The sequence below is a fragment of the Rousettus aegyptiacus genome, unplaced genomic scaffold, assembly GCF_014176215.1.
Source record: "Rousettus aegyptiacus isolate mRouAeg1 unplaced genomic scaffold, mRouAeg1.p scaffold_m13_p_15, whole genome shotgun sequence".
Classification (NCBI taxonomy): domain Eukaryota; kingdom Metazoa; phylum Chordata; class Mammalia; order Chiroptera; family Pteropodidae; genus Rousettus; species Rousettus aegyptiacus.
The window spans coordinates 37,721,205-37,748,474 of record NW_023416290.1 but is presented as its reverse complement, the minus strand read 5'-3'; the positions used below and the strand labels follow the sequence as shown (position 1 = coordinate 37,748,474).

General features: G+C 33.0%; 1 protein-coding gene across 3 annotated transcripts in view; it reads right to left on the bottom strand.

Annotated features, from left to right (window-relative positions):
• ZFPM2 (zinc finger protein, FOG family member 2) overlaps positions 1–27,270 on the bottom strand; it is a 418,253-nt gene that overhangs the window by 199,832 nt on the left and 191,151 nt on the right. For all 3 annotated transcript variants that reach the window (XM_036232969.1, XM_016147454.2, XM_036232968.1), the window contains one exon: positions 7,243–7,361. In XM_036232969.1, coding sequence (XP_036088862.1) covers positions 7,243–7,361 — 119 coding nt within the window. The remainder of the gene's footprint in view (positions 1–7,242; positions 7,362–27,270) is intronic.

Sequence of the window (27,270 nt, the reverse complement as noted above, 5' to 3'; positions counted from 1 at the left end):
TACGAAAAGTCGAAAAGGGGTAAGAGCTGAGGAGGTGAGTGTGTCAAAGGCCCGTTTATGCTTTGACAAGGTGGTTGGGTTCTCCTGTACACTGTAGGATGGTTTTCACCACAAAAGAGACAGCTATGCTTTTAGAACACACTGTGATTTGGGTGAAGAAAAAGGAGACAAGAAGGAAGGCAGAAAGAACAGAAGAATATTGTGACAATCAAGAAAGAAATAATGGCAGTTTCAACTAAAGCAGTGGTAGTAGGAACAGAAAGAAGAGAACGGACATTAAGAAAGCAGGAGTTATGGTACTTGGTTTCTAGAAGTGAAAAAGAAGAATCTGGAAGATGTTTGACTCTGAGTGGAAGGAAAAAGATGGAGTAATAGTCATAAGCACTTAAAACGAGGAGTATGTGTGTGTGTGTGTGCATGCACATGTGCATGTATGTGACTGTGTGTGAATGGAAATTTAAGATATGAGAGGAGAGGTAGAAAGAGAGAAAGACGTGAAGTAACTTCTAGAATGAACTTCCTGCGGAGGCAAGAAAGGAGATACAGTGGCTTAGAATCGAAGGTGACTAAAAAGTTGGAAGTCAGGGAGAAGAGAAGAGAGACAGTCTGTGGGGACATTAATAAATTCTCCTCGTTGTTTAGCTGGAGGAACTCGGTGGAAAAGGCTTGCCAAACAGTTGAAATGTGCTATTAGAGAGAGGGTAAAAAGCCAAGGTTAGAGATTTTTTAATTTAAATGTCATTTGTAAATTAGTAGCTGAAGCTTTGCAAATGGATAAGCTCCCTGAGGCACTGGGAACAGAGGGAGAAGAGAATAAAGGCCAGAGTGTTTTGGGAAACACACATAGTTAAATTCAAAAGAGCCAAGACCCAGAGAGATATGTGAAGTAGGAAAGTATGGGAGCCCTGGGCCCAGATTAGAATACACGTTAAGAAGGACAGCATCATTCACAATGTCAACATCAATGAAGAGAAATATAAGACCAAATAAAAAGTCACACCTCAGCAAAACTAAAAATTATGTCATTGAGATGATGAAGATAGAAGGATATGGGTGGAGTCAGAATAGTCCTGGTAAGGAAATTCAATTATATTAGGATTTTATTTTATAGAGCAGTTGTTGAATACCTATTATGTGCCAGAGGCAGAAGTCCAAAATTAAATAAAGATTTTATAAAATTCTATGTCCTCTAGAATCTCAATAATAATTTGGATATTATTTTCAAATTTACTTTATATCTTAGAGGCTGTCCTGTTATGGCTACCCCGGAAGCTTACCCTGAAGCTAATTTAAGTGCAAGTAGTTTCTGGGGAGGCAATTTCAGAAAATTTATGAAGAGGTATGAAGGAGTAAGCAGGAAAGAGAAGGAAGACCATAAAGGGCGAGTTACAAGGCCAAATGGTGCTCAATTCCACTGGCACACTCTAAGAGATAGTATGGACCACTTCTCATATCCCAATGGAGTGGCAAAGAAGCAAGGGTATTTATCCATCAACTTCTGTCACTGGTTGAGGACTACTTCTGGAAACATTAATTCTCCAGCACTTCCAGTTTTCCTAGCTTGCAGTCACTTTGATCCTGAGGCTGGAAAATGGCCTCTAAGAGAATGTCACAGATGTTTAAACAGTTAGACAGGTGAATACTGGGGGATACTGGAGACATATGAGTAGGGATACATTTGCTACAGGGCATGTACAACATGAAATGAAGATTCTGTCAATGAAGGTTCAGAGATTGGTACTGGAAGAGTTAGAACTGCAAGGAGAGAAATGGAGATATTCAATAATTTAAATATTTTCCTATGATGTAGATCAGAAACTAATTCTTCCTTCAACCATATTTCTATGATGATAATATCTTCAAATTTTAAGGTACAATTTAATGTATCCCTCATTTCATTATTAAGTAAATAAAATATTGTTTATATTACCCTTTTTATGTGTATTTCTTATTTGTAGAAGCCAGTGTCACAAATGCCCTGTTGGAAAATAAAACAAAGTTCTATTCTTATTGAACAGCATCAACAGAATGAACTTTTTTCTATTGAATTCCATTTGTTGAATTTAACAGGTTGTGATAAATTTACTATTATGTAGTAAGTAACCTGAGAGTTTCTACTAATGTTTTACTTAATAAACTATGTATGTTGTATGATTCTAGCAGTTGGCTAAACAAGGCTAATTAGCTAGCAAAAGCACATATACTCAAGGTAAGGCAAATATCACTTAAATTTCAGATACCCAACCTTCCAAATAATTATTGTTATTTGGTACTTATTAAACACTTATCATGTACTTAATATAGTAGAGATTTAGCATATTACAAAGATCTTTGTCCTCAGGAGAAAACAGGGAAACTTCAAAGACACAGCATACAAATACAGAAATTCTAAAACATCTACCAAACAGATATTGATCACAATTTCAAGTGATTTTAAAATTTTCTTCTTTGTCAGTAGTCCTTTGATATTTTCAGTGAATAAAATTGCAAGACTTTCAAAAACATGAAGTTTGTGTCACCATGATAGCACTTAATTTAAATTATTCCTTGGCACAGAGTTGGGATGTTAGAAAGAAAGCTAGCTCACTCACTGGCTAATAATTCATTCAGGGGTGTAAGGTTGTACGTGAAAAATAGAAACTTACAATGTATCAAAGACCTTTGAAGCTTGTGATGGTTAATTTTATGTGTTAAATTAGAGGGTGTTTTAGATGAGATTAACATTTGAATCAGTGAATTTTGGATAAAGCAACTGGTTCTCCATAATGTGGATTGGCCTCACCCAATCAGTTGAAGGCCTGAAGAGAACAAAGGACTCGTCTACAAACAATGAACCTCATCTCCACCACAGATTCTCCTGGGCCTCTGCCTGCTGGCCTTTGGACTAGAACTATACTCTCAGCTCTCCTAGGTCTCTAGCATGTTGGCCCACAATGCAGATTTTCAACCTGTCAGCCTCCATAAATCATGTGAGCCAATTCATTATAAAAAAAAAAAAATTCTCTCTCTCCTCGCTCTCTCCCTCCTCCCTCACCCATATACACACACATGCGTGTGTGCATGCACACACCCTATTTTTCTATTTGTTCTGTTTCTCTAAAGAATCCTGACTAATACAGAGTCCTTGGAAGATGACAGTTAAATGTAGGCAGGTAAAATCCTTAAAGTCCAAAAGTCTACAGTTTTACTTGTTTAATTTGGAGGGTCTCTTCAGTTTTAAACACGATATATTTTAATGGGTCCATTTTTTATGGGTCGCAACAGTCATAGTGGTTAATATTTACTGCTAACTCATATATGCTACCTCTGCCTCACTTAGTCTTTACATAAACCCTATAATCTAGGTAGTATTATTATCCCTATATTATGTATAATATATCTAAGATAGCATCTGATTGCAATATGAGGTTTGGGGTCAGACTGAGTTGACTTTGGGCTAGTTACTTAATTTCCAAAAGTAGTGGTGTCCTTCTCTGCATCGAAGGAGATATATACTATCTTCTCATACACTTGTATAAGAATTAAGTAAGAAATGAAATATGTATAGCACTGTGACCCACATCTGGCCCAATGAAAGTATTAAGTATATGCTTCTGTTATTGTTAAACCATTAAAGCATGAAGTATCTAGCGAGATAATGAGATTTGGGCAAAAGATTATTTATTTCTATGTTCAGTGTGTTATATGATTCTAAGAATAACTTTTTGTCAAATCCATTTGTTTGGTGTTTCCATATAGGCTTCATTTCTTGAAATGTTCTATATACACCCATATGCCTAAATGCCTAATACGCAAAGGCTTCCTGCAGAAGGTGTCATATTGCTAATGCACTTCAAGATGGGAACTTGAAAGATATAAAAAGGATTTGACATCTGGCATGATGACTCAATTAATTACTGTGTTGGATTAGTGTGCTAAATCTCCCAAGCCAATACCATGAGTCTGAGCAGAGTAATATTACATTGGTTGGTGAATAAGTATTTTAAAAGACTGTGCTAAATCCAAATTTGATTCAAGGTTGGGTAAGGAAAGGTTAGTAGGCTAGACAGTTTATAATGAGGAAAATTTATCTTCATGATATAAAACATATTAAAGTACTGTTCACATTATAAAGAGTCATAAAATTGGGAAGTCTTTGAATTAACTCATAACTGCTCAAATAGGCTATGACGTGTCATAACAAGTACTTTGCCCAAAGTAAGGGGAAAAAAGCATACCTCTAACTACTGCAGATACTTTACCAGAGATTTTTATAAATTTAGAATCCCTGCAAAAAAAAATTCCCCCAAAATTTATCATCCTCAAATCATGTTACAGATGCTACTGAGGGGGCAGTATGACGTGGTCTTTAAAATTTCCGATTTGAAGGGCCCACGCTTTTATTTTCTTATCTTTAAAATAAAACCAAATTCACAGGTTTATTCTGAGGATTAAATGAGCTAATCCATTTCCAATTCTCCATATTGTGTCCGGAAAATAAGTATGCATTATATGTATGTAGTACCAACAGTTACATCTGCAGTATTTAATAATATAGAATCATAAATGAAATCTAAAAGAGAATGTTATTGCAAAAGAAAAATATTTAGAGTATATTTCAGTGAAGTAATTAAGTTTTTAAATAGAGAAAAATGCTATAGTTTAAGAAAATAACATGAATTAAATATTTAAACCCTAAGAGAAGAAAACTAGGGTATGTTTTTTATAAAGAACTATAACTCGCTACTGGTTTTTGATACCCTATGAGCGAGTATTTATACATTTCATATCATTTCATACACTTTCAAAAATTTTGAAAACTTCATATCTATAAATCATACCCTTCTAGAACTATAAAATATGGCATAAATTGCTTTAAAGTAGTACAGGATAATGAAAGAAAAAATGATATCATCTGTTAACAAATAGGAAATTATTTCACTGACAAACTTAGATTTTCCACACATCATGATTTAGCATATGCTAAAAATATATGAAAGTACCACTCTGGATATATACAGATAATAACATAAAGACTAATCAAAAATTGCATTTTCATATAGACACTATTTTAATGTAGTAAAGGGGAAAATGTTCATCTTATGTCAATTATAGCTGCCACTTCAGTGGCAGTACACTTTTGAAGAAATATCAGAGAAATGATTAAAGATTACGTTGGTATGTGATACATAGTGATAAATAAGATAAATATCTTATTGCCTAAAACATTTTAAGGAAAGCTAGAGAACCATTAGAAACCCTCAGATAAAATGGTTTAGAACAATATGTAACGTAAGCTTTGATGTTTAGATAATCTTATGCTCTTTGCCTTTACTTGAGAAATCAGTATAGTTAATATTGCTCTCTCAAAGGAATCAACAGAACAGTCTATTAATACATGTCAACCAACCAAGGCCTGCATTGTGTTTGGGGCCACATCTCAAAACTTTTTTGAAGTAGGTGCACTGAACCAAGAATTAACCTGCCAAAATTATTAATTAAATATTTAGCCTTTCCTATCAACTCATTTATTTCTTAAACACATGTAAAATTTCTACTTCATCTTTTTATGGTTAATACATCATTTTAGGAAGCAGAAAGCACAACACTAGAATTCCACATGCTATTTAAAAGTAAGGTGTCACAAATACTTTCTATTTATTCTAATCAGTACTTTTAGTGGAATCAATAAACTCTGTCTCATCCACATGGCATGAAATAAGCAGAGATCCACACATATGAGTTTCTTTCATGTAATAACTTGAATAAGAATTTTCTTTCATATAATAAATTGAAAAAGAAATGCAATGTTGGTGAGTTCAGTACATTTGCGAAACCTCTTTTTATGTTCCCACACTGCAGATAAAGTCATTTAGCAGCCATGAGACTCTTCCTACATACATGGAATTTAGAGAGAAGAATTTTCATATATATATATCTGCACCTCGTAAAGAATATAAAACTCATCTTGTCTGATCTTGGAAGCTAAGCAGGGTTGGGCCTGGTTAGTACTTGGATGGGAGACCACCTAGGAAGATTAAGTGTTGTAGGCGTAAAAAATAAAATAAAAAATAAGGGATTGTAAACTGACAAGGTCCTCACAATCTATGAGGTCAACCAAGGGTTGCCTCACCTTAAAAAAAAAAAAAAAGAATATAAACATTTTTTCTCCCTGAGTTTCATCATTTGTATCATCACTTACAAAAGAGGGGCTAATAATATTCTAATTGCTGGAACCTGTGAATGTTACATTACATGGCAAAGGAGAATTAAAGAAACAGATGGAATTAAAATTGCTATCAGCTGCCTTTAAAACAGGGCATGTCCTAGATTACCCAGGAGGGCCCAATGTAATCATGGGTGTTCTTAAATGCGAAAGAGGGAGACAGATGAGTCAGAGTCGAATGTGGACATGAGAAAGACTCAATCAATTACTGCTGGCTTTGCAGATAAAAGGGGGCCATAAACCAAGGGCTATGAGCAGCCTTGAGAAGCTGGAAAAGCTAAAAAAACAGACTCTCCCTTAGAGATTCCAGAAAGAAACTCGGTCCCACAGACACCTTGGTTTTATACCAGTGCGATTCATTCCAGACTTGAAACCTCCAAAATTGCAGGATGATAAATTTGTGATTTTTTTTAAGCCACAAAGTTTGTGGTAACCTGTTAAAGTTGCAAAAGAAAACTAATATATCCAATTAAGAAATGAAGTTTAAATATAACCAAACATCCATCTTTCCATTACTTTTTAAAACATCTAATTAATCAGTTGGCTATATAATATTACCTAGAAGTAGACTTTCTGATTTCAGAACTTTTTAAATAAGCAAACAACAAAAAATAATGCTAATCATTTATTCTTGCTTTTAAAGGTACAAATAGTATTAGCAAGGAATAACAAGGTTGTTTATTTCTTGCTCTTCATGTAAACCTGTAATGTATGACAATTAATTTATGTCATCTTAAAAATAACAGCATTTGTATACATTATTAAATGTGAATAGTATTAGTCTGGCTAAGCAGATAAAGCAAAAACATTATAAATTACCTTACTAAACAACCATTTAGTATGATTAACCTGTTTCCTTCTAAATTCTACTTATATCACTGTCAGAGGCAAGCCACTTGGAAAATATCCAAGGTTTGTGTCCATTTAAAAAGAAAAAAAAAACAAACTTATTTTTAGTGATTTCACTGGGAAGCAAGCAGAATCATTTCTGAGCTATAACAAAATAATGAGTCAACCATCGTGGAACATCCACATACCAAGGAATTATTATTCAGGTCCATCTTTCCAGCAAACGGCCCCCAGGTCGTCCCCACAGGAAGCTGCTGCCGGCTCTGAATTTTCCGTTCCCCATCTTTCTGAAATACCTCCAGCTCTCCTGCAGACAATAAAAATAAGAGGTGTTTAGAGTATTTTCACTTGTGCTTTAACAACAGCCACCTCTTTTTGTGTGTTTGCATAATATACTCAAGATTCTTATAAAGAGAATTAATTATGCTCGTCTAAAAAACTGATCTTATTATCCTGAGAAGAATATAAAACTTGTCTTTATAATAATATTCAAATTTAGCCCAATTTTTTTCTTTTACCTTTTCATAAACATCATCTACTGAAGTCAATTCTATTTAGTAAGTCCTTAAGAACCAGAAATAAAACTTCCTCAAAAAGCACTGATCCAATGCCAAAACAGGAAGACGAGAAACATAAGGACAATGAGAGTTAAAATTACTATATTTGATCACCAATGGAGTAAAAAATTACAATTAACGATATGTAACTTAGGCAATAATTTTATTATGGTTACTCAAGACTCTTGGTGAACATCTGGCAAGTTTTTAAAAGTATTTGATAATTGTCTAAAGTTTTACTAGTTTCAAAAGGATAAATATCTACACACACAAAAACTAGAGATGCATGTTTTCCCAAATCAAAAATGTGTCATCGAAGTCATTACTTTTTTTATATTTGGTACTTTAGGTAAGATCCTATGTTGGCAAAAGAGTTTGGACAAAAACTCTAAGAAACAGCCAGTTTAGGATGGTCGTCTTCATTTCATTTCCTCCAATTAATATTTTGGGGACATAGAAAATAACAACAGTACAGTATATATATGGCCATAAAGTAGGAATTGGAATTCATCAAATACTTAAGAAATAAATTAATGAGGGCTTCAAAACTTCAGTTAAATATTGTTTGGGATAAACAAAAAAATATCTTGATCAGGAATTAAACCCTCTCTCTTTAAATAATTAAATCTATGACATTTAGACCTTGATAGTACTACCATAACATATTATCACAACAAAATTTTATATTTAGAAAATATTAACTTTAATAATATAATTTATTCATCTTTTTAATGGTATTTCTTCTCAGCTTACTCAATAGCTGACATAAAAAATGAGAAGGAATGGAATACAAAATATAAATGGAAATCCATACAGAATGGGAAACTGAGGAAAATTCTAAATAGAATAGAATGTATTCAATAATTAAAATTTCCAAATGATATATAAGTCATGGTATATAACATATTATGAAAATTTTGCCTTAATATGTCATTAAGTTCTTTTCAAGTCGACAACTATCTTTAAATATGAAAATCTAATCTCGATGTTTTAAAAATTATATCTCTTTTTTATATCTCTAGATTTGTGTCACCTCATTTTAATTGTTAAAATACCAGACATTACATTTCAGATTTTATGATTGCTTATGCTGAAAGCCAATATCGAAGTATATAAATCATAATCAACTAAAATATTGTGTAATGGTTAAACTGTGTTCATTATAAAATATAAATATAACTGTATCTGAACAATGAACGATGAAGATGTAATAGAAAATATTCACAGTACGAAATTTAAATTCAAGGACTACATTGCCATTCTTCCTGCCCACACTCTTCTCCTTTCCCACTCATCAAATATACAAAAATGGAGGAACTCATTAAACTCATTAAGAGACACACATCTCTCAATTTTTTTTCATTGTGACATATCGGTAGCTCAATATAAGTGGCAATAAGGAAAATGGACCCAGAAAGATTCAACAGAACTGAGCTTCGGAAATACAGTTTTAGAAATAGTATACTTATATGAAATAACAGATTAGTGCTTAATTATCAAATCATGAAGCTTATTCAAAGACCAGGGAATATGAAACAATAAAAATTTGGTTTTCTATGTGGAATAAAAAAAAAACCCATTTCGGAGATTTGCCTCCGAAACTCTTTTTCATCTCTATACAATTTTTTTGATTGATGCATTGGAATCAGAGGCCTGTTCAGAAATAGCCTCGAAGTACAGTTAACTGTCTATATGATGTCAAAAAGGAATCAGTGGAAAAGGTTCCTCAGGGCAATCGTATTCATGTTATAATGCATTTATTTAAATCTTTATGACATTTTTTTCTATTAGAAAAGAAACTAATTTCTATCTGATAGTTCTTAGTATTTCCAGCCATATTTACTTACACGTTAAACAATTTCTTTGCAATTTACCACTGAAAGGTAAAATACACTTGAATTCCTTAGCTAAACACTGGTTAAGAATTTTTCTTTTTTCCTACATAAAGATAATGCCAAATAATTTGCTTGTTTTTACATGCTAAAAAAATGTGTGTCGCATTTAGTGATACCAGAGAAATCATGAAAATCTTTGAAAAACCCTGTAAAAAAGTAATTCATCCTCTCTTCTGCCACTGACAATTTTCATCTGAAAAGGGTTCAGGCTCAGTCAAACAGTGACTTCTTATCGATACCTGTGGATTTACAAGCAGGTCTGTCTTTTAATGGATTAAGAACTACAACCTTAGGGCAGATCATAAAGGGATACCCAAATATCTCCAAAGTTTTTGAGGTGTCTTTGACTATGCATTAAAATTTTAAGCAAACCACAAATTCTTTTACGAGCTCTTAGAGAGGGCCATAACAGAAAGTCCAGGAACTGTTCGAGCTATCAAGTCAATCTTTTTAACTTTATTAGACAAACAGGCAAATCCCAGTCTCCTTTCTTGCTTATCAAGAAGTTATTTCAAGGTTTGGGGAAATCCTTTCTGTTGCTAAAATAGTTGAATAAAAATATTTCCTCATGTACATTATAGAACTGCAAACAAATTGAAAATAATTCACATGTAGATGCTACCAAGGCTACACTGGTTAATGATAGCAAGAGAAATAAAACATTGAATAACTGGAAGTTATATTTAATTTAACTTCTTTCTATGTTGCTTAAGAGTATAATCTTTTTTTCAAAGATTAATGTGTCATAAAATAGAATAAAATTATTGCATTAAAGAATATTAATTTTTAGCTCCAACTTTATCCAATAAACATCTGAATAACCTTGAATACACTATATCTTTTCTCAGTCTTTGGTTCATCATTGTTAAAGAGGAGTTTGTATTTGGCATTTAGTAAGGTGTCCACGACACAATAATTTTTTTTACTTCAGATATGACATATTACGAAAGGCAGAAAGAGTACTGGGCTGATAGTCAAAGACCCAGCTCCTAGAACCAGTTTATCATAAAATGTATGTCTGACTTGCAAAGATGAGAGATTTTGAAATCAGAAAACAAAGCTCCCGTTCTTATTCAATTAGTTTGTCATTCTTTTTGCCTCCATTCATTAGTTTATTCATTTATTCTACTAATACTTATTGGTTATCTACTAAATATCAGACAGTGGGTTACATCTAGGCATAAAGCAAAAACAAAAACAAACAAACAAACAAAAAACAAGACAAATCTAGACCCTAGATAAATTTCAGGAAAGTAGATGCTATTTAGATTTTAGGAATTAAGGAAGGGAAGTATCTGACTTGGGTAAATGGTCCAATGGTCATGTACCTACTGAGATATGGAATATAGAGAAAAAAAAAGAATTAAGGGTAAGATGAGGAGTTTTAATTTGTAAATAGTGAAGTCGATGTAGCTGTAAGGAAGATAGGTGATTTTTAGATAGACAATTACAAGCCCAGGGCTCAGAAGCAAGGTCTTGGCAAAGGTGATAAATACTGGCATTTATTCATTAAAATGAACTTGTATATGGTAATAAACGTCATAAGATTGTTGATCTAGAAGACAGTGTATCATGGGAAAATAAGATCTAGGACATAGTTCCAAAAATCTTCAAAATAAGAAGACGAAGGACATAGTTACGAGGATCTTCAAAAGACAAGGCGATGGAGGAACACACACAGAAAACTTAGAAGTCCAACAGAATAGAAAAGGAACTGGACATGGTACCGTAACAGACAAAGGAGTCGATTGAGAATTTAAAGGAGGAGGGATCAATCAAGGAACCTAAAAAATTATGAATGTAAGGAAGAGAGTGGAAAGGTTCCTTTCGATGAGATAGAGATCATGGGTGTCTGGAGTGAAAGGAGCTTTGTAGAATGGAAGGACAGAACACAGACTGGAATGGGTTTCAAAATGAATAAGAGAAGAGTAAATGGAACAAGCCACATGCAGCGGAACAAGTTCCTTAACCATTTGAACTTCATTTTTTGCATACAAAAGAGGAATTACAATATCTTCTTCATATGGTTGCTGTGAGAATTAACTTAAACAAATATGATGTACTTAATAAATATTTACTACTTCAAAAGAAATCGAAGCATTCTAAAAGCACATCCACATATTTCGATCATCACATCTACCCATTCCCCAGAGTCTGTGTCATTCATTTGTGCAAGTTTTTCACAAGCTCCCTTTTGGCCATCCCCACTGGAATTTCTACATCTGAATATTAATACCAACAAAGCTTTGCTCTGTAACGTATGCCTGACTTTCTATTCTACTCTCCAAAATACGTTCTTCTTTTCTCTAGTCAGGAAAGTCTTCGCCATACCTTCCTTGTCATCTCCAATTTAACTCCCACACTTTTCTGAGAATTGTTCTTCCTACCTGCTCTCCTGGCTGCCTCCTCGATAACTCTTATTAATGTTGAAAGATTAATCCCAAATCTCTTTCATGAAACTTCTCTGAACTCCCGAACAAACTGAGTTCACCCTACCTTAATATTCCCATGATATTATATCCAATACCTCATAGTTTTACATTTAATTGTTCCCTAGTGGTTTTACCTTGATAACTTTTTTCACCTCAACAGGAATATAAACATCTAGAACTATAGGTATATTTTATTTCTGTTAGTTCTCTGGTAATTACTATGGGTTGTGACATGTGGTAATTATAAAATACAAATTAGACATAGTTGATTGGATGAGATTTTCATGAGATCATAAACTCAATTTTAATACAGTTGAAATCAATTTTAAAGACCAAAAAAGTTGTTTTAATATATGTCTTCTCTTTATATTACGATAGTCATACATTTCATTTGTTCACCATTTTACTACATTCAAATACATTACCTCATCCATGAAATATAGGGTAGGATGAAAAATAAAGATTTTTCTCCTCTGCCCAGTTTAAATTTTTACAGCTATTCTTCAAAAAGAAGCCTTATTTTTAACATGCTGGGTAAGTTCACACAAAATATTTGAGACACATAGGATGAACTAATCAATTTTGGTAAAAGATAATATTGTTAGTGCTGAGGGCTGTTTTTCTTATCTCTTTTGATAATGCATACTTTTAAAAGTCTGTGATTACTCAAAGACTTATGATAGCTTCACTTAAAAAAAAAAAAAAGCCCTAAGTCAGAAATCACTACCAACCATACTGCAGCTTTTAAGATATTACCCCACTTTTTTGCCAAATAAAATAAATTTACAGGTAGAAAGAAATATTCAAAACTATGAGAGATATACTCAAATCTTTTTCTCATTGAAGTTGCCATGAAGCCATCGTTTTGTTTCTTTTTAATAGATTCCTCTTGATGCCCCTTTAGAAAGCAGAGTATATGAAAACTGTAGCATACCGGAGGGAAATGGGCGAGATATGGGCTTTTTAGCGTCATTATCAGATATCATGCTTTGACCGAGTTCAGCATTAACTTAATGACATAAATATATATGGTATGTAGTTAGAGAACATCCTTACTCCAGACTCAGATTTTATAGGACATGACTGCAAGTAACTGAGATGGTAGAAGATCATATTTTATTTGCTAAAAATAAACTATGAATTGGTTATGTGCGTATGTATGTATGTATATATACACATACATATATATATATATATAGCCAAAGTTTAAAGCAGGCCACATGGATCAGTTCATAATATTTATCAGGCCTTACTACAGCAGAAGGTTATAGCATCAGAACACATATTTATATTTTCTTCATGGCTGGAAAACATTATACATCATGGTATCAAACATGGACAGCCCCGAAGTCATGCTGAGTTCAAAAAGCACTCAAAGATTCTAAAAATCTTAAAACATGTTCAAAGTCAGCCACAGTGGCGGAAGTATGGCAGAGCTCTCGCTATTTCATGGTTTAACCATTTGACAGCTGCTTGTCAGATACATGAGAGGGTTAAATAATCATTTTACTGCTGATAATCTTCACAGCCAAATTGCAGTCTTGCCACTATGTGTGTCTCCTCAGGCATTAACAGCATGTTTGTTTCATCTGCTTTTTAAGACAAATAGTACCATTTATATTATAATACGTTGATCCTCCTCAAAGCACGGTTTGACACAGGAAATGACAGTTCTTAGTTACTGGCTACAAATCGCCTTATAGGGATACCTTTTCTAATTTTCCTTCTCAATTTTTGAGTCATACAGTCATAACATACACTAAACTACAGTTTTGAACATAAACTTGAAATACGACATTCCCTATTCAAGTACTGCAGTCAAAACCCTGATAAATCAGGCTGGCCATGCAGAGATCTTATCCCTTCTGACTCTTTAATAAATCGAACCTTGTAAGTTCTTACTGTTGGAAGTTGTCACTAAATGAAATTGTGACCTTATCCGGCACATGAACTTATCCTGCTGACAACTACATTTATTGTGTGAATAAGAAAGGGAAAAAAAAGAAAAAATAATAAAGAAAAAATGAGATATCTGATCATTCTGATCTTAGCCATACGTAACTCTAACAGATGGGATCTTTTTGATGTTCCATTAATGATTTGCCAAAGATGAGTCTCTACTTAGAGAAGAATGCTCACCGGAGGTAAGTGCCGGGGGCATTGCAGGTGGTATTAAAAGTGCGTGAAGAGGTACTAGGTGACAGCAGAGAATCAGAAGCCATTAGTCTAACACAAAGAGCCCCGAATTAGCTTGTAATTGCACTGGAAAAGATAACATAATGGTGGTGGCAAAATAGAAACATTCCCTTTTCACGCCATGCATTCGGTACCTAAAAACTCTAAGACTAGAAACCTAGAGCAAGTTAAATCACTGCATTTCTCAAGAATGCAAAACACACCCTTTGCCTACAGTTTCTAAAAAGTCATAAAAATCTATGTGTACAGCATTGTTTAAGAAGCAAATTAACTTGCATATGCTACCAAACACTGGCGCGAATTATAAACTCAGAAACCTTTCACTTTATTATTCCAGCTGGCTCTAAGTGTTAATTCTGAGGCTGTAACATGTTTGGTATTCTTTCTATCCTAAAGCCCATTAAAACCTACAAGTTATCATCTTCAAGACAGAATAACAGAAGAGATAAAATATGGTTCTAGGTAGTAATTTTATTGAGAATAAAGCAGAAAATTCAAGATGTTTTTAAAAACAACACTATGATCAGAAATAACTAGACAGCCATAACCTACATATTCATATACAAATAAGTTTTATATATGGAGATCATGTTCAAGGTTGGGATGAAGAGATTGCCACATTTTGCCCTTTGCTCTGTGGTCTATTTGTATGAATAAAAAACCAAGCTTATCCCAGATATGAATAGTTTTTCAAATGTTTAGAAAGAACAGCTACAGTTTCTGGACACTTTTCAGCTGCTGGAAGGAGGAGAGGGGAGTCACCCCTCTTTTGCTTAAGAAACCTGGCACAGTAAGCTTCTTTGCTGCCAGAAACCCTCCCTGACCTTCCAGACAACACTCCTTGTCACAGGCTGACCCAATACCACTTCCTGATTCAAATCTTGAGTCTCAGAGGGAGGGCATGGTTAGGGAGGAACTGTAGACGTGAAAGGTCCCAGCTACCAGACGCAGGAAACAGCAGTGGGGGAGCAACAGCCAGAAGTCAGTCTACAGGCAGGAGGGCCACAGAGGGGTCAGGGACAGCAGAGGACTGGTCAGGGAAGGCTTGTTTTCTCCACAAGGAAAAACTCCAAAGAAGAAAATCTGGGTGAAAATCAACCATAGATTCTGTGTGATGAAAAAGAAGCAAGGAACAGCTTTTAACGAACATTTAATATAGAACACTGATAGATCTCATTGGTATTTACGGTTCTAAATTTTAGGCAATGTTTACTTCCATCTTTTAAAGTTGCATAAGTTACATTTTCATAGGTTACATTTATTAATTTAGATGTACACAGTGCGTAATAAAACTTTTCACAGGTCATTGCTGATATTTAAAGATATCAAAATTCTTGTTTACTGGTTTACGAGGTGTCTCTTTTGCTTGACACCTATAATAAATCCAGACATAGTCATTTTTACATTATAAAATGGCATAGATGGAAACAAAAGGAAATATACTGATAAGCTTTGGCAAATAAACATTCTTAAACATCAATTGTGATTAGAATGAATGTGGCCTAGAAGGAAAGGTCTATATGATGCTCCACTTGGGATTTGGGAGGTGACTTTTAGGGTAGCAATATATGAGAACCAAAGGATGCCGGAATGATTGGAAAAACTACAGCACTACTTTGAAAGCTTTTAATCTAAACCAGGGAAGTAACAGTGCACTGAAAAGTACCCTCAGCCTGTTACAGAAACGTGTATAAGGCTGGTGTAAAAGTGATATTACTTACAAATTTAAAGATTTTTATCCAGAGAACAAAAGTACAAGTATTACTTGTAAAAGTTAAAAATATCAAGTGGCAAATAGAACCATAAGAAGACAAAAATATAACATGTCGCCAATGAATACAGACCATAGGATACTTGAGTTCATACTTAAAACATTCTTGCCAATGTACCACATATTACATTTAAATATATTATGAAATCTTCATATGAGTCTCAAAACTTGGAAGAATAAATACAGTTTAATACTAAACATTAAGGCATTAATCGCCCACTTGAATCTCTTATTGTCTGACATCTTCAATAAATACAGTATATGTTCATTTGGTTTGAAAGTATCTTATTCTATGGACGGATTTAATGTGTCTTCTGAAATACTAACACAAATTTTTTTTATCCTAAAGTTTGAACTTGGATTGCTGAAAATAATTTTATTTTCACAAAATACTTCCAAAAATATAATTCCTAAAGATCAAGCAAGCTACAGTCATTTACTTGTAATTCTGGAGTCTCTTATGAATGCTTGTGAACCATCACAGTTGCACATATATTCTTAAGTTACACATAACTGATGAGTAATTTTTCCAAAAGCAATCTTCTAACTCTGTTTCTTGGGCGCAGTACATAATCAATCTTTCTGTATTTTGCAGGTTTTAGCTGTGTAGTATACTATTTAAAATACTCATCTTTAGTATTATATTTAAACTTTACCACCCTTCGAAGTCTGTCACCTGTTGAACACTTTCCTGAATCTTACAGCCTGTTCTTACCAGAAGTTCAGAGGTGGCGCCTCCCTTTAAACTCTCAAATTGACTGGTTTTTAACTCTAATATTTTTCATTATTTTCTTCCTCATAATAGTGATTTGTAGTATTTATTAGCTCTCTTCATGGAACCTCCCAGATAACCCACAATGCTTTCTACCTAGTAGAGTTTCAGAAAATATAAATATATGTCTCTGTTCACTGCTTTGAGTTAACTCATTGTTTATAAAACATATTTAAATCAATTTGTACATTCATAATACTTTTTCACTTTATAACACATACTCTAAAAGCCACTTCCTTGAGAATTAAGCAGACAGAATTGATTTAATTTTTACCGTTCTACCATCCTATTAATTAGGCTGGGACTCAAAACTAAGACAAATTATTTAAGTTACAAAATTAGTAGTAAGACTAGGATTCTAACCCTGGTTTTCTGACCCTTTCATGCTCATTTTACTTTATCAGACTGCCTCTTTAAAAAAAAATTTTAACAACTTAACTAGGTGGAAGGATTGACCTCAAGCTCCACTATCATATCAGCAGCCATTAGAGTGGATTCATTTATAAGATTAGCTGCCAGTCAATTTTGAAAGCAGAATGTGAGTGCCTGAAGGATGGGGCCACAGGGCGAGTTTTGAAGGAGGCAAGGTGGTAGAAAAGATTAAACAAACAAAATACTGGCAAAGCATTACAGGGGGAAGAGTGGCAAAATTATCGTTTGATTATTAGAGTTCACAAAAGCTTACATTTCTGTCCCAAAAAAATCAGAGAGAAAAAAAAATCTAAGATGCATGGTTATAAAACAGTGGAATTTCCCCCAACGTGTAATGATCAGTCTTCAGAGAAAATATTTAGTTATTAAATCAACTAAAAATTTTTAAAAAGCTAAAAGTCTGATAAATATGGCATGTCATTACTGACCTAAGAAATGACATGAGCTTTCCTTCTTCCTAAGAATACGAAGTGTAAAAGGCATTTTGAACACTCCTCAACAATATCCTATCTTATTTGGTTGATAGCACTTTCTCTGAAGAAAACTTTCAGATGTGAAATTGTACATAGTGATTGCAAGCTGAAAAATCTGGTGCCCTCACATTCTCCAACTTGTAAAATATTTCACTATCACACATGTAACACCTCACTGATTTCACTAGGTATATGAGATATATATAACCACATACACACACACGTTATTCCTCTTCCATTAGTCCCTTCTCCTTTTCTCTAACTCTCCTTGGATCTTTTCCTTTCTAACATGAATATAGGATATAAAATGGCAGATCTTGAAGAAGGAAGAAAAGAAGAAAGAGAGGGAGGAACGGGGTGGAGGGAGGGAGGGAAAGCTGGCCAGTGGGTTGTCTACTATTATTCATGAGAATAGTTTTGATAAACTCAGAACTTGCCGCACAGATCTAAGGTTTGATCCTTTCCTCCACACCGAGGCAATTGCCTCCGCAAACATTCTTTCTGTGGGTTGGCTCCTCATAGGAAGTCTTATGGGTGCTCGTTTGGGGTGTGGCCTCATGCAGTTACTATAGTTCACCAGGTATTAAATTTCTGCAGGCAGAATAATTTCCAGGGCTATGGTATTCATAAAACCACATTCGACTGGACTTTCTTTAAAGAAGCAATTACTAACTCAAAACTAATTGTTGAACACATAAATCCAGGCACAATGCAAGATGCTAGAGAGAAAAACAAAAATCTAATGTGGATCTTTTTCCTTCTGTGACTTAAGTTAATGGTGGTGAAGTTTTGGTAAATGTAGGAGATAAAATTTGACCAGTAAGAAAAAAATGTCTCCTAAGGCAACTCAGAGAAAGCAAGAATGACATCTCAAAGGAGGCAAAGCTGGAAAAGGACAGTATAAGCCATATCTTTCCTTTAATATAGAAATAATCTTTCAAAATTGAATGCAATACAATGTGAACTTGAGTATTTAAACAAATCTGTTGTGTTACAAATAAAATTGTTCAATGAACTAAAAGTAATGCCTTGAGATAAAATCACTGCCAAAGTGAAAGAAAGCAATGACTGAAATTTGTTGTAAAAATGCTTTAAGACCATAGACATCATAACTGATGGTTAGGATTTCTGTTGTTCAATATTGTACATATGCTAATTTTAGGTAAAAATGGTTATTTCTAAAAATTGGTGGAAAAGATCTTGTAAACTGCCTTCATCTTAAATAATACTAGCCTTTTTCTTATAAAATATTTTCAATATTAGGAACATTTACTTTACTCTTTTTGATAAGTTCACATAAACTCCTGAGATAATAGTACTAGAAGCTATCACCTCAAGCACCAAAGATCAGAGACAACAGCTCATCTCTAAGTGTATCTCTCAAGTCCTCTTAGCTGACAGCGCCAAGAGCAGAAGGGACCCTTCTCATCACTTGTTCCTATGAAAGACTAGATGAAGTTAGTTATTCTCTAACATATGAGTACATTCTGAACTAAAAGTGTGATTCTTGATGCCAGAGTCAGGCACCGAAAAGGGACCACAATTATTTAAACAATGTATTTGATGCAAGAAGTCAACTGTACTTCTTTAAAATTTTTTTTCTAGTCTTTAATGTCATATTATTATTAATGACTATCAGAATATTCTTTATTAGTCAAAAAAGTATTAAATTTAAATGATATTTATAAAATTATACTATGTAAATAATTGTAGATGTTCCTCCAATTACCAAGAACTTCTGTAAATAAGTACTAGAAGCTATAAAGTATGTTTGGAGTAATGCATATCTGTCAAACATGTATACAAATCCATTGGTGACATCTTTCAAAATGGCTTGTTTGGTTTGTTTTTAAAGGAATAATGGTTATAAACATAAAGACAACTTGTGCTATCAAAGTAATAAGGGATGTCTGGATTTCTAGCTTCACTGCTTTAATTGAAACACTAGATAGAAAGTACCATTCTGTAGATCTCTCTGATTTATTTATACTGTTCATCTTAAATATCAGTTATCTGGGTTAAAGTTAAAATACAGTAGATACTGCGCTATGGAAATAATAATGCCAAGTTTTAACTAGAGTTGAACTAATGATTTTCCATTACTAAAAACATATTTCAATTTATAATAATCTATGATATTTCAATTTATAATAATCTATGATATTTTGTCCCCCACTAAATGCATAAATGTCCCACAATTTTTTTCTTATATGATGAATTTTTTCTGCAAAAAAGAAACTGATATTTTTGAGCATATCGAAAAATAATTGTATATACAGATAATAAGATGAGCAATGAGACATTATTATATTAGATTTGACAAATTCTTTCAATGACTTCATAACTTATTAAGAGTGGATGATATACACTCTTGGGATTCAACAATATGGATCATATAAAAAGACTTTTTGAGTACTAGCTTGTATTCTCTGTGTATCCATTTGCTTGCTGCTACTTCCATGGGTATCAATTTAATTTCCTAATTGTTCCTCCTAACAATCTTGCTTTGAAGATGAGACCATATAGATAAAAGACCCAATATAATGCCTGGCATATAGTAAGTATTCAATAAATGTTATAAATTTTATCTTAGTATTTTATAATTGAGAAGGAAAAGCATGTAAATAAAAACTACTTGCATTCAATATGAAGACTTGCTTGAAAATCATAATTATCCAAAACTAAGACTAGCTTTCTTCCAGAACCACTTCCATTCCAGATGAAGAGAAATGGAGGTGTAAAAGATCATTCCGGATCTGAAAGGTGACAGAAGGTGCTCTTGGAGTTGATTCTACCTACACAGGTAATGAATGGAGAGCTTTAGCCCATAGCAACCCGACCCTGGTATTTTTCTTTTTTTATATCACAGGTAAGCCAGGTAAAGGTATATAGTTGTGAAGATTAACATCAAAAATGAGTCACCCTTTCCATTTCTAGATAACCAGGATTAAATCCTCCATTGACATTATCCTGATATTATAGGGTTTCATAGTGGAAAAAATAGGGAATATGCTTATGCATTAGTGAAAAAGCACCCAAAAACTTGAACCGCCACATTAAAACAATGGAAAATATTTATCACACCTTACTATCAATAGATTTTTAAATTTTCTTTCTCAAATATTGCCAATTATAAAATAACAACGGTAAAATTTGTAACATCTATTTAGTGTTTATTATGTGCCAGACATCATACTGAGTCCTGTACCGAAAGTTCTACTTTCACAACAAACTTAAGAGGAAACCCTAGGAAATAAATTGATACCCATGGTAAACCACTTAAATGAAAGTAAAAGCATCTTTATTAGTTATCATAAATCTTTTTTGTTTCTTACAAATATTGGTCTTTATTTTTTCTGCTACTTAGTGTAGACATGCATATTACCTCCTTTTCTTTTTACCTCACTAGTGACACTTTGACTCAAATTCATGCAATTAAATAAGTCACAACATAGCAGAGAAGAGTTGATCAAAATTTTAAAAAAACAACCGCAATCCACTACATGAGAGACGGCTACTAGGAAAAACAGAAATCCCTAACAAACACTGCTATGCTGAATAACAATGATTAAATGTGTAATGAGCAATTACGATAAAGTCAGGGACAATCCTCATTTTTTGATGAAAAAAATGGCAGTATTCCAAATGTAAACAAACACTCTCTCCAATATTTCTTCAAAACTATTACTTACTATAATCCCTCTCACTTACATATCTCTCTTTATCAAAATCAAAGGTTATTCCTTAACCGGAATTCTGTGAAAATGCAAATAAATTAGTATTATTACTGTCATCATTATTTTCGGCCATCCTGACCAACAATTTTGAGCTTCTAAACCAAGGATGTTAATCTTAAATAAAGCATATCTTCAGGACAATAACAGTATTTTTAAAGTACATTAGTAATTTATTCTTTTGAATTCTCAAAGCTAACAAAGTATTAAAAATCAAAGTTACTGCATAATACTGCATTTACTATCACTTATTACTAAATACATGTAGGTCAGGAAAATTAATCATATCATAAGCCAGCTGTGAAACAAGCATGTGGCATTTAGTCATACCAATTCATCTTTGATTCATTCACTTAACAAATATGCAATGAATGTCACTTTTGCATACAGCCCTGTAATCATCATGCATTTGGGGCATCACTTTTCTTAAATAATTTTGCTAAACTAAAATCATTAAATCAATGCTTCAAATCCAACTTGTGTCTACAATAAAGCAAACACTTCCGCCTCTGTATTTAATCCACCTCCTTTTCTCTGGAACATGGAATCAAGAGTAGAACATCTTGAGTTTCAGCTTCATTATATGGACTATAATCAAGCTGGCAGGACCAGAGCTAAAATTTGAAGCAGGAGCTACAACCAAAAGAATAATATAAACAAGTTTTGAAATGAAATTACTTAATAGAATAAATTCTAAAGCACTTAAGAGAAATTAATTTACACAAACACAATGCAATTACAAGAAAAGAAGAGGCTAGTATCATTAGGGCAAGGTGAAAGAATAGCCCAGTTACAAATCATAGTGATCTCCACTTGACTCATTTGGAACATTGTTAGTTATAAATATTCTAGTGCATGAAAAGAAAATGACAGAACTTCACTTCTTTTATAAATATTCTAATATCCATGGTAAGACTGACCGTTCCCTAAATAGTTCAGACTACTGAGGTTTTCCTACTCTTATAATTAGGAAGTTTATTTTGTAACATGTTATTTTATTTCAGAATTTTACTATTTGAGGAACCTAAAGGTCCCTGGTTTTATGATGTATGGAAATTCTGTAAAGTGCCAAATGGACATGAAAAAGGAGCCTCCAGAATGCCTTTTGATAACCAGCCACTCTCAGAAGTGTTCACATTCTCCTTTCTTCCTTTGCACTACATCTATCGAAGTACCTACCATCCTGTAGCATGGGAGTGTGCACATGTATCTATCTGTCTGACTAATGCCCATGATAATGCCTGGCTATTATCAAGTTATACGGTTCAGGAAAGAAGATATCACGTCTAATCAACTTTGTTTCTCAGATCTAGTACTATATCTAGAATAAAGTAGGGATTGCATAAATACTATTTGAATACACAGAAGAAAGAAGAAAGGAAGGGAGGCAAGGAGAGGAGAAAGAAAGAGTGTGAAGGTATTATTTGAAAAGCACACAGAGTGACTTCAATTACACAAGAAAGGATGAACATGAAAATAATGTGAAAGAAAGAACACATCACTTAAAAACTGGAAAACAATCCCTTCTGTTCTTCTGTTAATAGGTTTTGTTCTTCTGGTAATGGGTTTAATTTCTTCCAAACATATGAATAAGAAAGTGATAAAAGAGAGAGATTGATGAGTTTATACAATCTGAATAGAGAGGGGAAGAGTCATACAATAAAGTTCCCCTTGGCTGCTGAATTTATGACTCTACCCTGTACAACAATGCACTCTTTTAATCCATGGGGGAGACCAGCTGGGGGAATTGTATTTCCCCTCTCTTGAAAGCAAACAGAGGTAAATTCTGCAGAGGGCTTTAATCCAGGAGGTTCTTATTTAATTCTAATCATGGAAATGCAAATCAAACTAAATAAGCAGTCTATTAATATCACCAAGATCTTTTATTGGGTTTAATTATGCATTTCAGTAGATCCCTAGCCAGTAAACATGTTTTGTTTTGTTTTGTTTTTGTTTGTTTGTTTTTTGACACTAGCCTAATGAACTATCTGACTTCCTGGGAACACTTCTAGCTCTTAAAAAAAAAACAAAACAAAACAAAAACAAAAACAGGAATCACAGATTCAACACATAGACAGAGTACAGGTAAAACTGGAAAATGAGAAGTAAATAGGTGGGCAGTATCACTGACAACATCCTGATTGTGATACTATTCTATAGTTTTATAATTTGTTACCTTTGGAGGAAACTGGGAAAAGTATACAAAAAATATCTCTGAATTATTTCTTATAACTGCATGTGAATCTATAACTATCTCAATAAAATTTCAGCTAAAAATATGAATTTATAACTTTGAGAGCCCTTAAACTGATTTATAATTTTCAAAGCCAATCAGATGGATTTAGCCCATCCCACTATAGATAAAATATGGTCAACAACTGAAGCAAATATAAAATCTATTTTCTTAGGTTTTATACAATTATAAGGAGAGAAATTACCTAAAATATTCAAATATTCAACACATTAATTGAAGAACTAAAAACAAACATTATGACATTTCTCTTTGCAGTATTTATTTGTTATTTGTAGAACTTCAACTGTAATATTTGTAACTCATTGATAAATAAAAATTAATTACAACAGTTGTCAGAAAATAATTGTTTGCCATGTAAGAATTGTTTAGCGTACAAAGAATAAAGTATTCCTTCTTTGGAGCCTGGTTTTATCCCTATTGAGTCTTGAAAAAGTAGTTATTAATCATTTTTTCTAAAATATTAATTTTTGAATACTAATTACTAATTTCCCAATATTCAGAAACACCTAATAATATTCATTTTTATTTTCAAATGTTTAAAAATAGTTTTCTGTATTAGTAAAATATTAGCAATTTCTTAACAATACAGATGATTTGAATGACATTTGGTGTCCATTTTCTCATCTGTTCCTTTTTGTGAGCTTCAGGTGCTATACTGAGGCAGATAAAATCATTACGATATTGCCATAAAACAGTGAAATATGAGAAATACACTGCCAAAGTGGATGAAATCTGCTACAATGTTTTAAATGGAAATATATTGTAAGATTATACACTTTGTAAAATAGCAACACATATATTATTGCTCCCTGGTGAAAGATACTAAAATCTCCATTTATTTGACTGGTATAGATATGGCCTTAGGTGTAAACCTACAAGTGAATTAAATCTAATTGCTTATTTTCAGTTTCCTTAGAAAGTACTGCCTTAAAGCAAGATGGAGATGCATTTAAATGGGTATGTTCATCTGAAACTCTGTTCAATAAGTTAAGTGTTTCCTTGTAACATAAAGATTCTTCTTGGATCCAGGATATTCTTGATATTGCACTTAAAAGTACAGGCGTAGCATGGTGAGGCTGAAAGAGAATATGTTTTAAAGTCAGATGGACACGACTTTGGATTCCAGCTTTGCTACTTAACAACTGTGTGGTAGGGTAGTTAGTTAAACTGAAATTCAGAATTCTCATTTATAAAAATGAGAGAAATAATACTAATGAGATTCTTGCAATAATTAAATGGTAAACTATGCACGATAAGGCATAACATAAAACATGCACTTCAAAAAGACTATCATATCAGAAATAATATTAAAGCTTTATATAGGTTCTGTAGAGTAGAATTAATACAGAAGATTCCCCGCCTCCATTGTTTTACAAATAAACACCAGATGCCTAATTTTGAGACATGGGTTCATGTTTTAACTCTGGAGAAGAAAAATTTGATCTTAAAGGTCAGTCTGCGATTATAAAACTACTAAAACTGCAAGCCACAGGAACCCGTTTCAAAGTCATGTAGTGCGCTGACAGGAGGATAATGCATAAAATAAAAAACAAATTCCACATTCACAAACATTTTTTTTTTCAAGTTAAATAACCTGATGAAATGGAAGCAAAGGAAAACAACCTTTCAGCTGCAATTTTCTGAATGTGGGAACTTGTTGCCAATTTCTTACTTTCAGCCATATGTTCATATTTCTTCTTTGTGGTGCTAGAAAGTTTCATATAAAAGATCTATGAAAAAGATGGAAATGCAGTCTACTGAAAATAATTCCTCAACATGTAGTGATCACTTACTTCATTTTAACATTAAAATGTATTTTATATAGCTCCTTTTAAATGAAATAAGTATTTGAAAACAGGGCCTCCAAATTAAATTTTAACAAGAGGAATAAATCCATTAACTTACATTTATTACAGAATGTATGTTTCATTTAATTAGCTTTTAGTAATTTTAATAGTTTATTGATTCTAAGACAAATATTATTATGAATTTATCATATATCTCAACACTTTGTAGTGCCTACTATGGGTCATATACTAAGCTAGTTGCCTTACTTGCATTATCTAATTTAACTGTTAAAAAACCCATTATTATATTATACTCATATATTATACCCATTTAGCAGATGAAAATACCGAGGTCCTATGAGATTATTTAACCAAGTTCATAAAAGCTTACTAAGGTAACAGAGCCTGAATTGAGGTACCTGTAAATATGATCTTCACATGCTACATATCTTCAAAAAAATGTTCCTCTGAATATATTTGAGCCTTCCCAAAGTCTCTGGTTAAAATTTACTGAACTATTTTTATATAAAAATATTCTATCAAGCAAAAATAATCTTTCATTTTGAAATAAAACGAGAGTATAGACTCAGAAAGACATACAGTTAGACAAATGGAGGGGAAAAAAGATGAAGAGAGACAGAGATTGAGAAAACGAGAATGAGAAAGAATAAAATAATAATAATGGACATAATAATCAAGATATAATTATTCAAAGTAAGTTTTAAGAGAAATTTTGAGAAAAACTAGACTTAATAAATAAGATTTCTGAGAATGTTAAAATAATAATCTCTGTGAAATATTCTGCTTTTCAAAGCTCATATTCTTTGGGCAGGTAAACATGAATACATAATGAAGTAAAATAACTGGATAACCAAGAAAGTCTAAAGCTTAACTCTTCTCCCAGGTCCACTTAAGGGGTTGAATGTTTGTAAAACGATACCAATATCCCACAATCTGCTTGACTGATATTGGACAACTTGGTGACGAAGGCCCTGTGACTATCTCCTACACCAATATAATCATAACTTTGCAATAAAAAGAGGTACATAATAAATCCAAGGCTCTTTCCTCCAGCTCACAAAGGTGCATGTAAATTGTTGAAGGTCAGGTTTATGGGTTCGTTTACTATCTATCATAGTCATGACTACACATAAAAATCATCCTGTAGACAATAAATAAGTCTCAGACAAGGCCTTGCTCTTTTCCACATGTAGTTACTGCAGTGAAGTTGTGGCTTGAAATGTACAATGCGTTAAAATGTTTATAGCAGAAAATGTTCACAAAGTTACTTGTATGATGTTTACTCTACACAAACTTCCACATGCAGTGGTCTTGGTGGTTGCATAGAATAGTGAGTCTCAGTCACTGATAATTCTCCAATGCATCTATATTCAGCAATTTCATGTCACCATCTCTCTTTTAGGATTAAATTAAGGCTTTTCATAAAATCAACTGAAATGTGTAAACCATGATATATTACCATTTATGGTGTCTCAAATGAAATATCATTTATCTATCACTACTGAACAGAATATAGGCATTTTGTGAACAGTAAATATTGACAGTGAGATCATAATATTATCGAGCTACTCAGGGACCCCATATTATCTCTTTGGGATCAGCAAGTATTCCCGGAATAGATTTATAAACAAAAGGTGCAAGGAGCAGAAGAAAATATGAATTGTCTGATGGCTTTAATGAGAAATGAAGCTATATTTTTAAACAGAACAAAAAAACAGCGATGACCTTGGAAGTCTAAAAAAAAGCTTGTAACAATAACGAATAAAGTCACTGATCAAATTTTGAACATTTCATGACAGCCTCCAGTATCTCCTGGCCTCTACAGAACAGACAACATTTATCGATGGAAATACAATATCAAACTGTTGAAAAGTAAAAAGGTCTCTACCCTA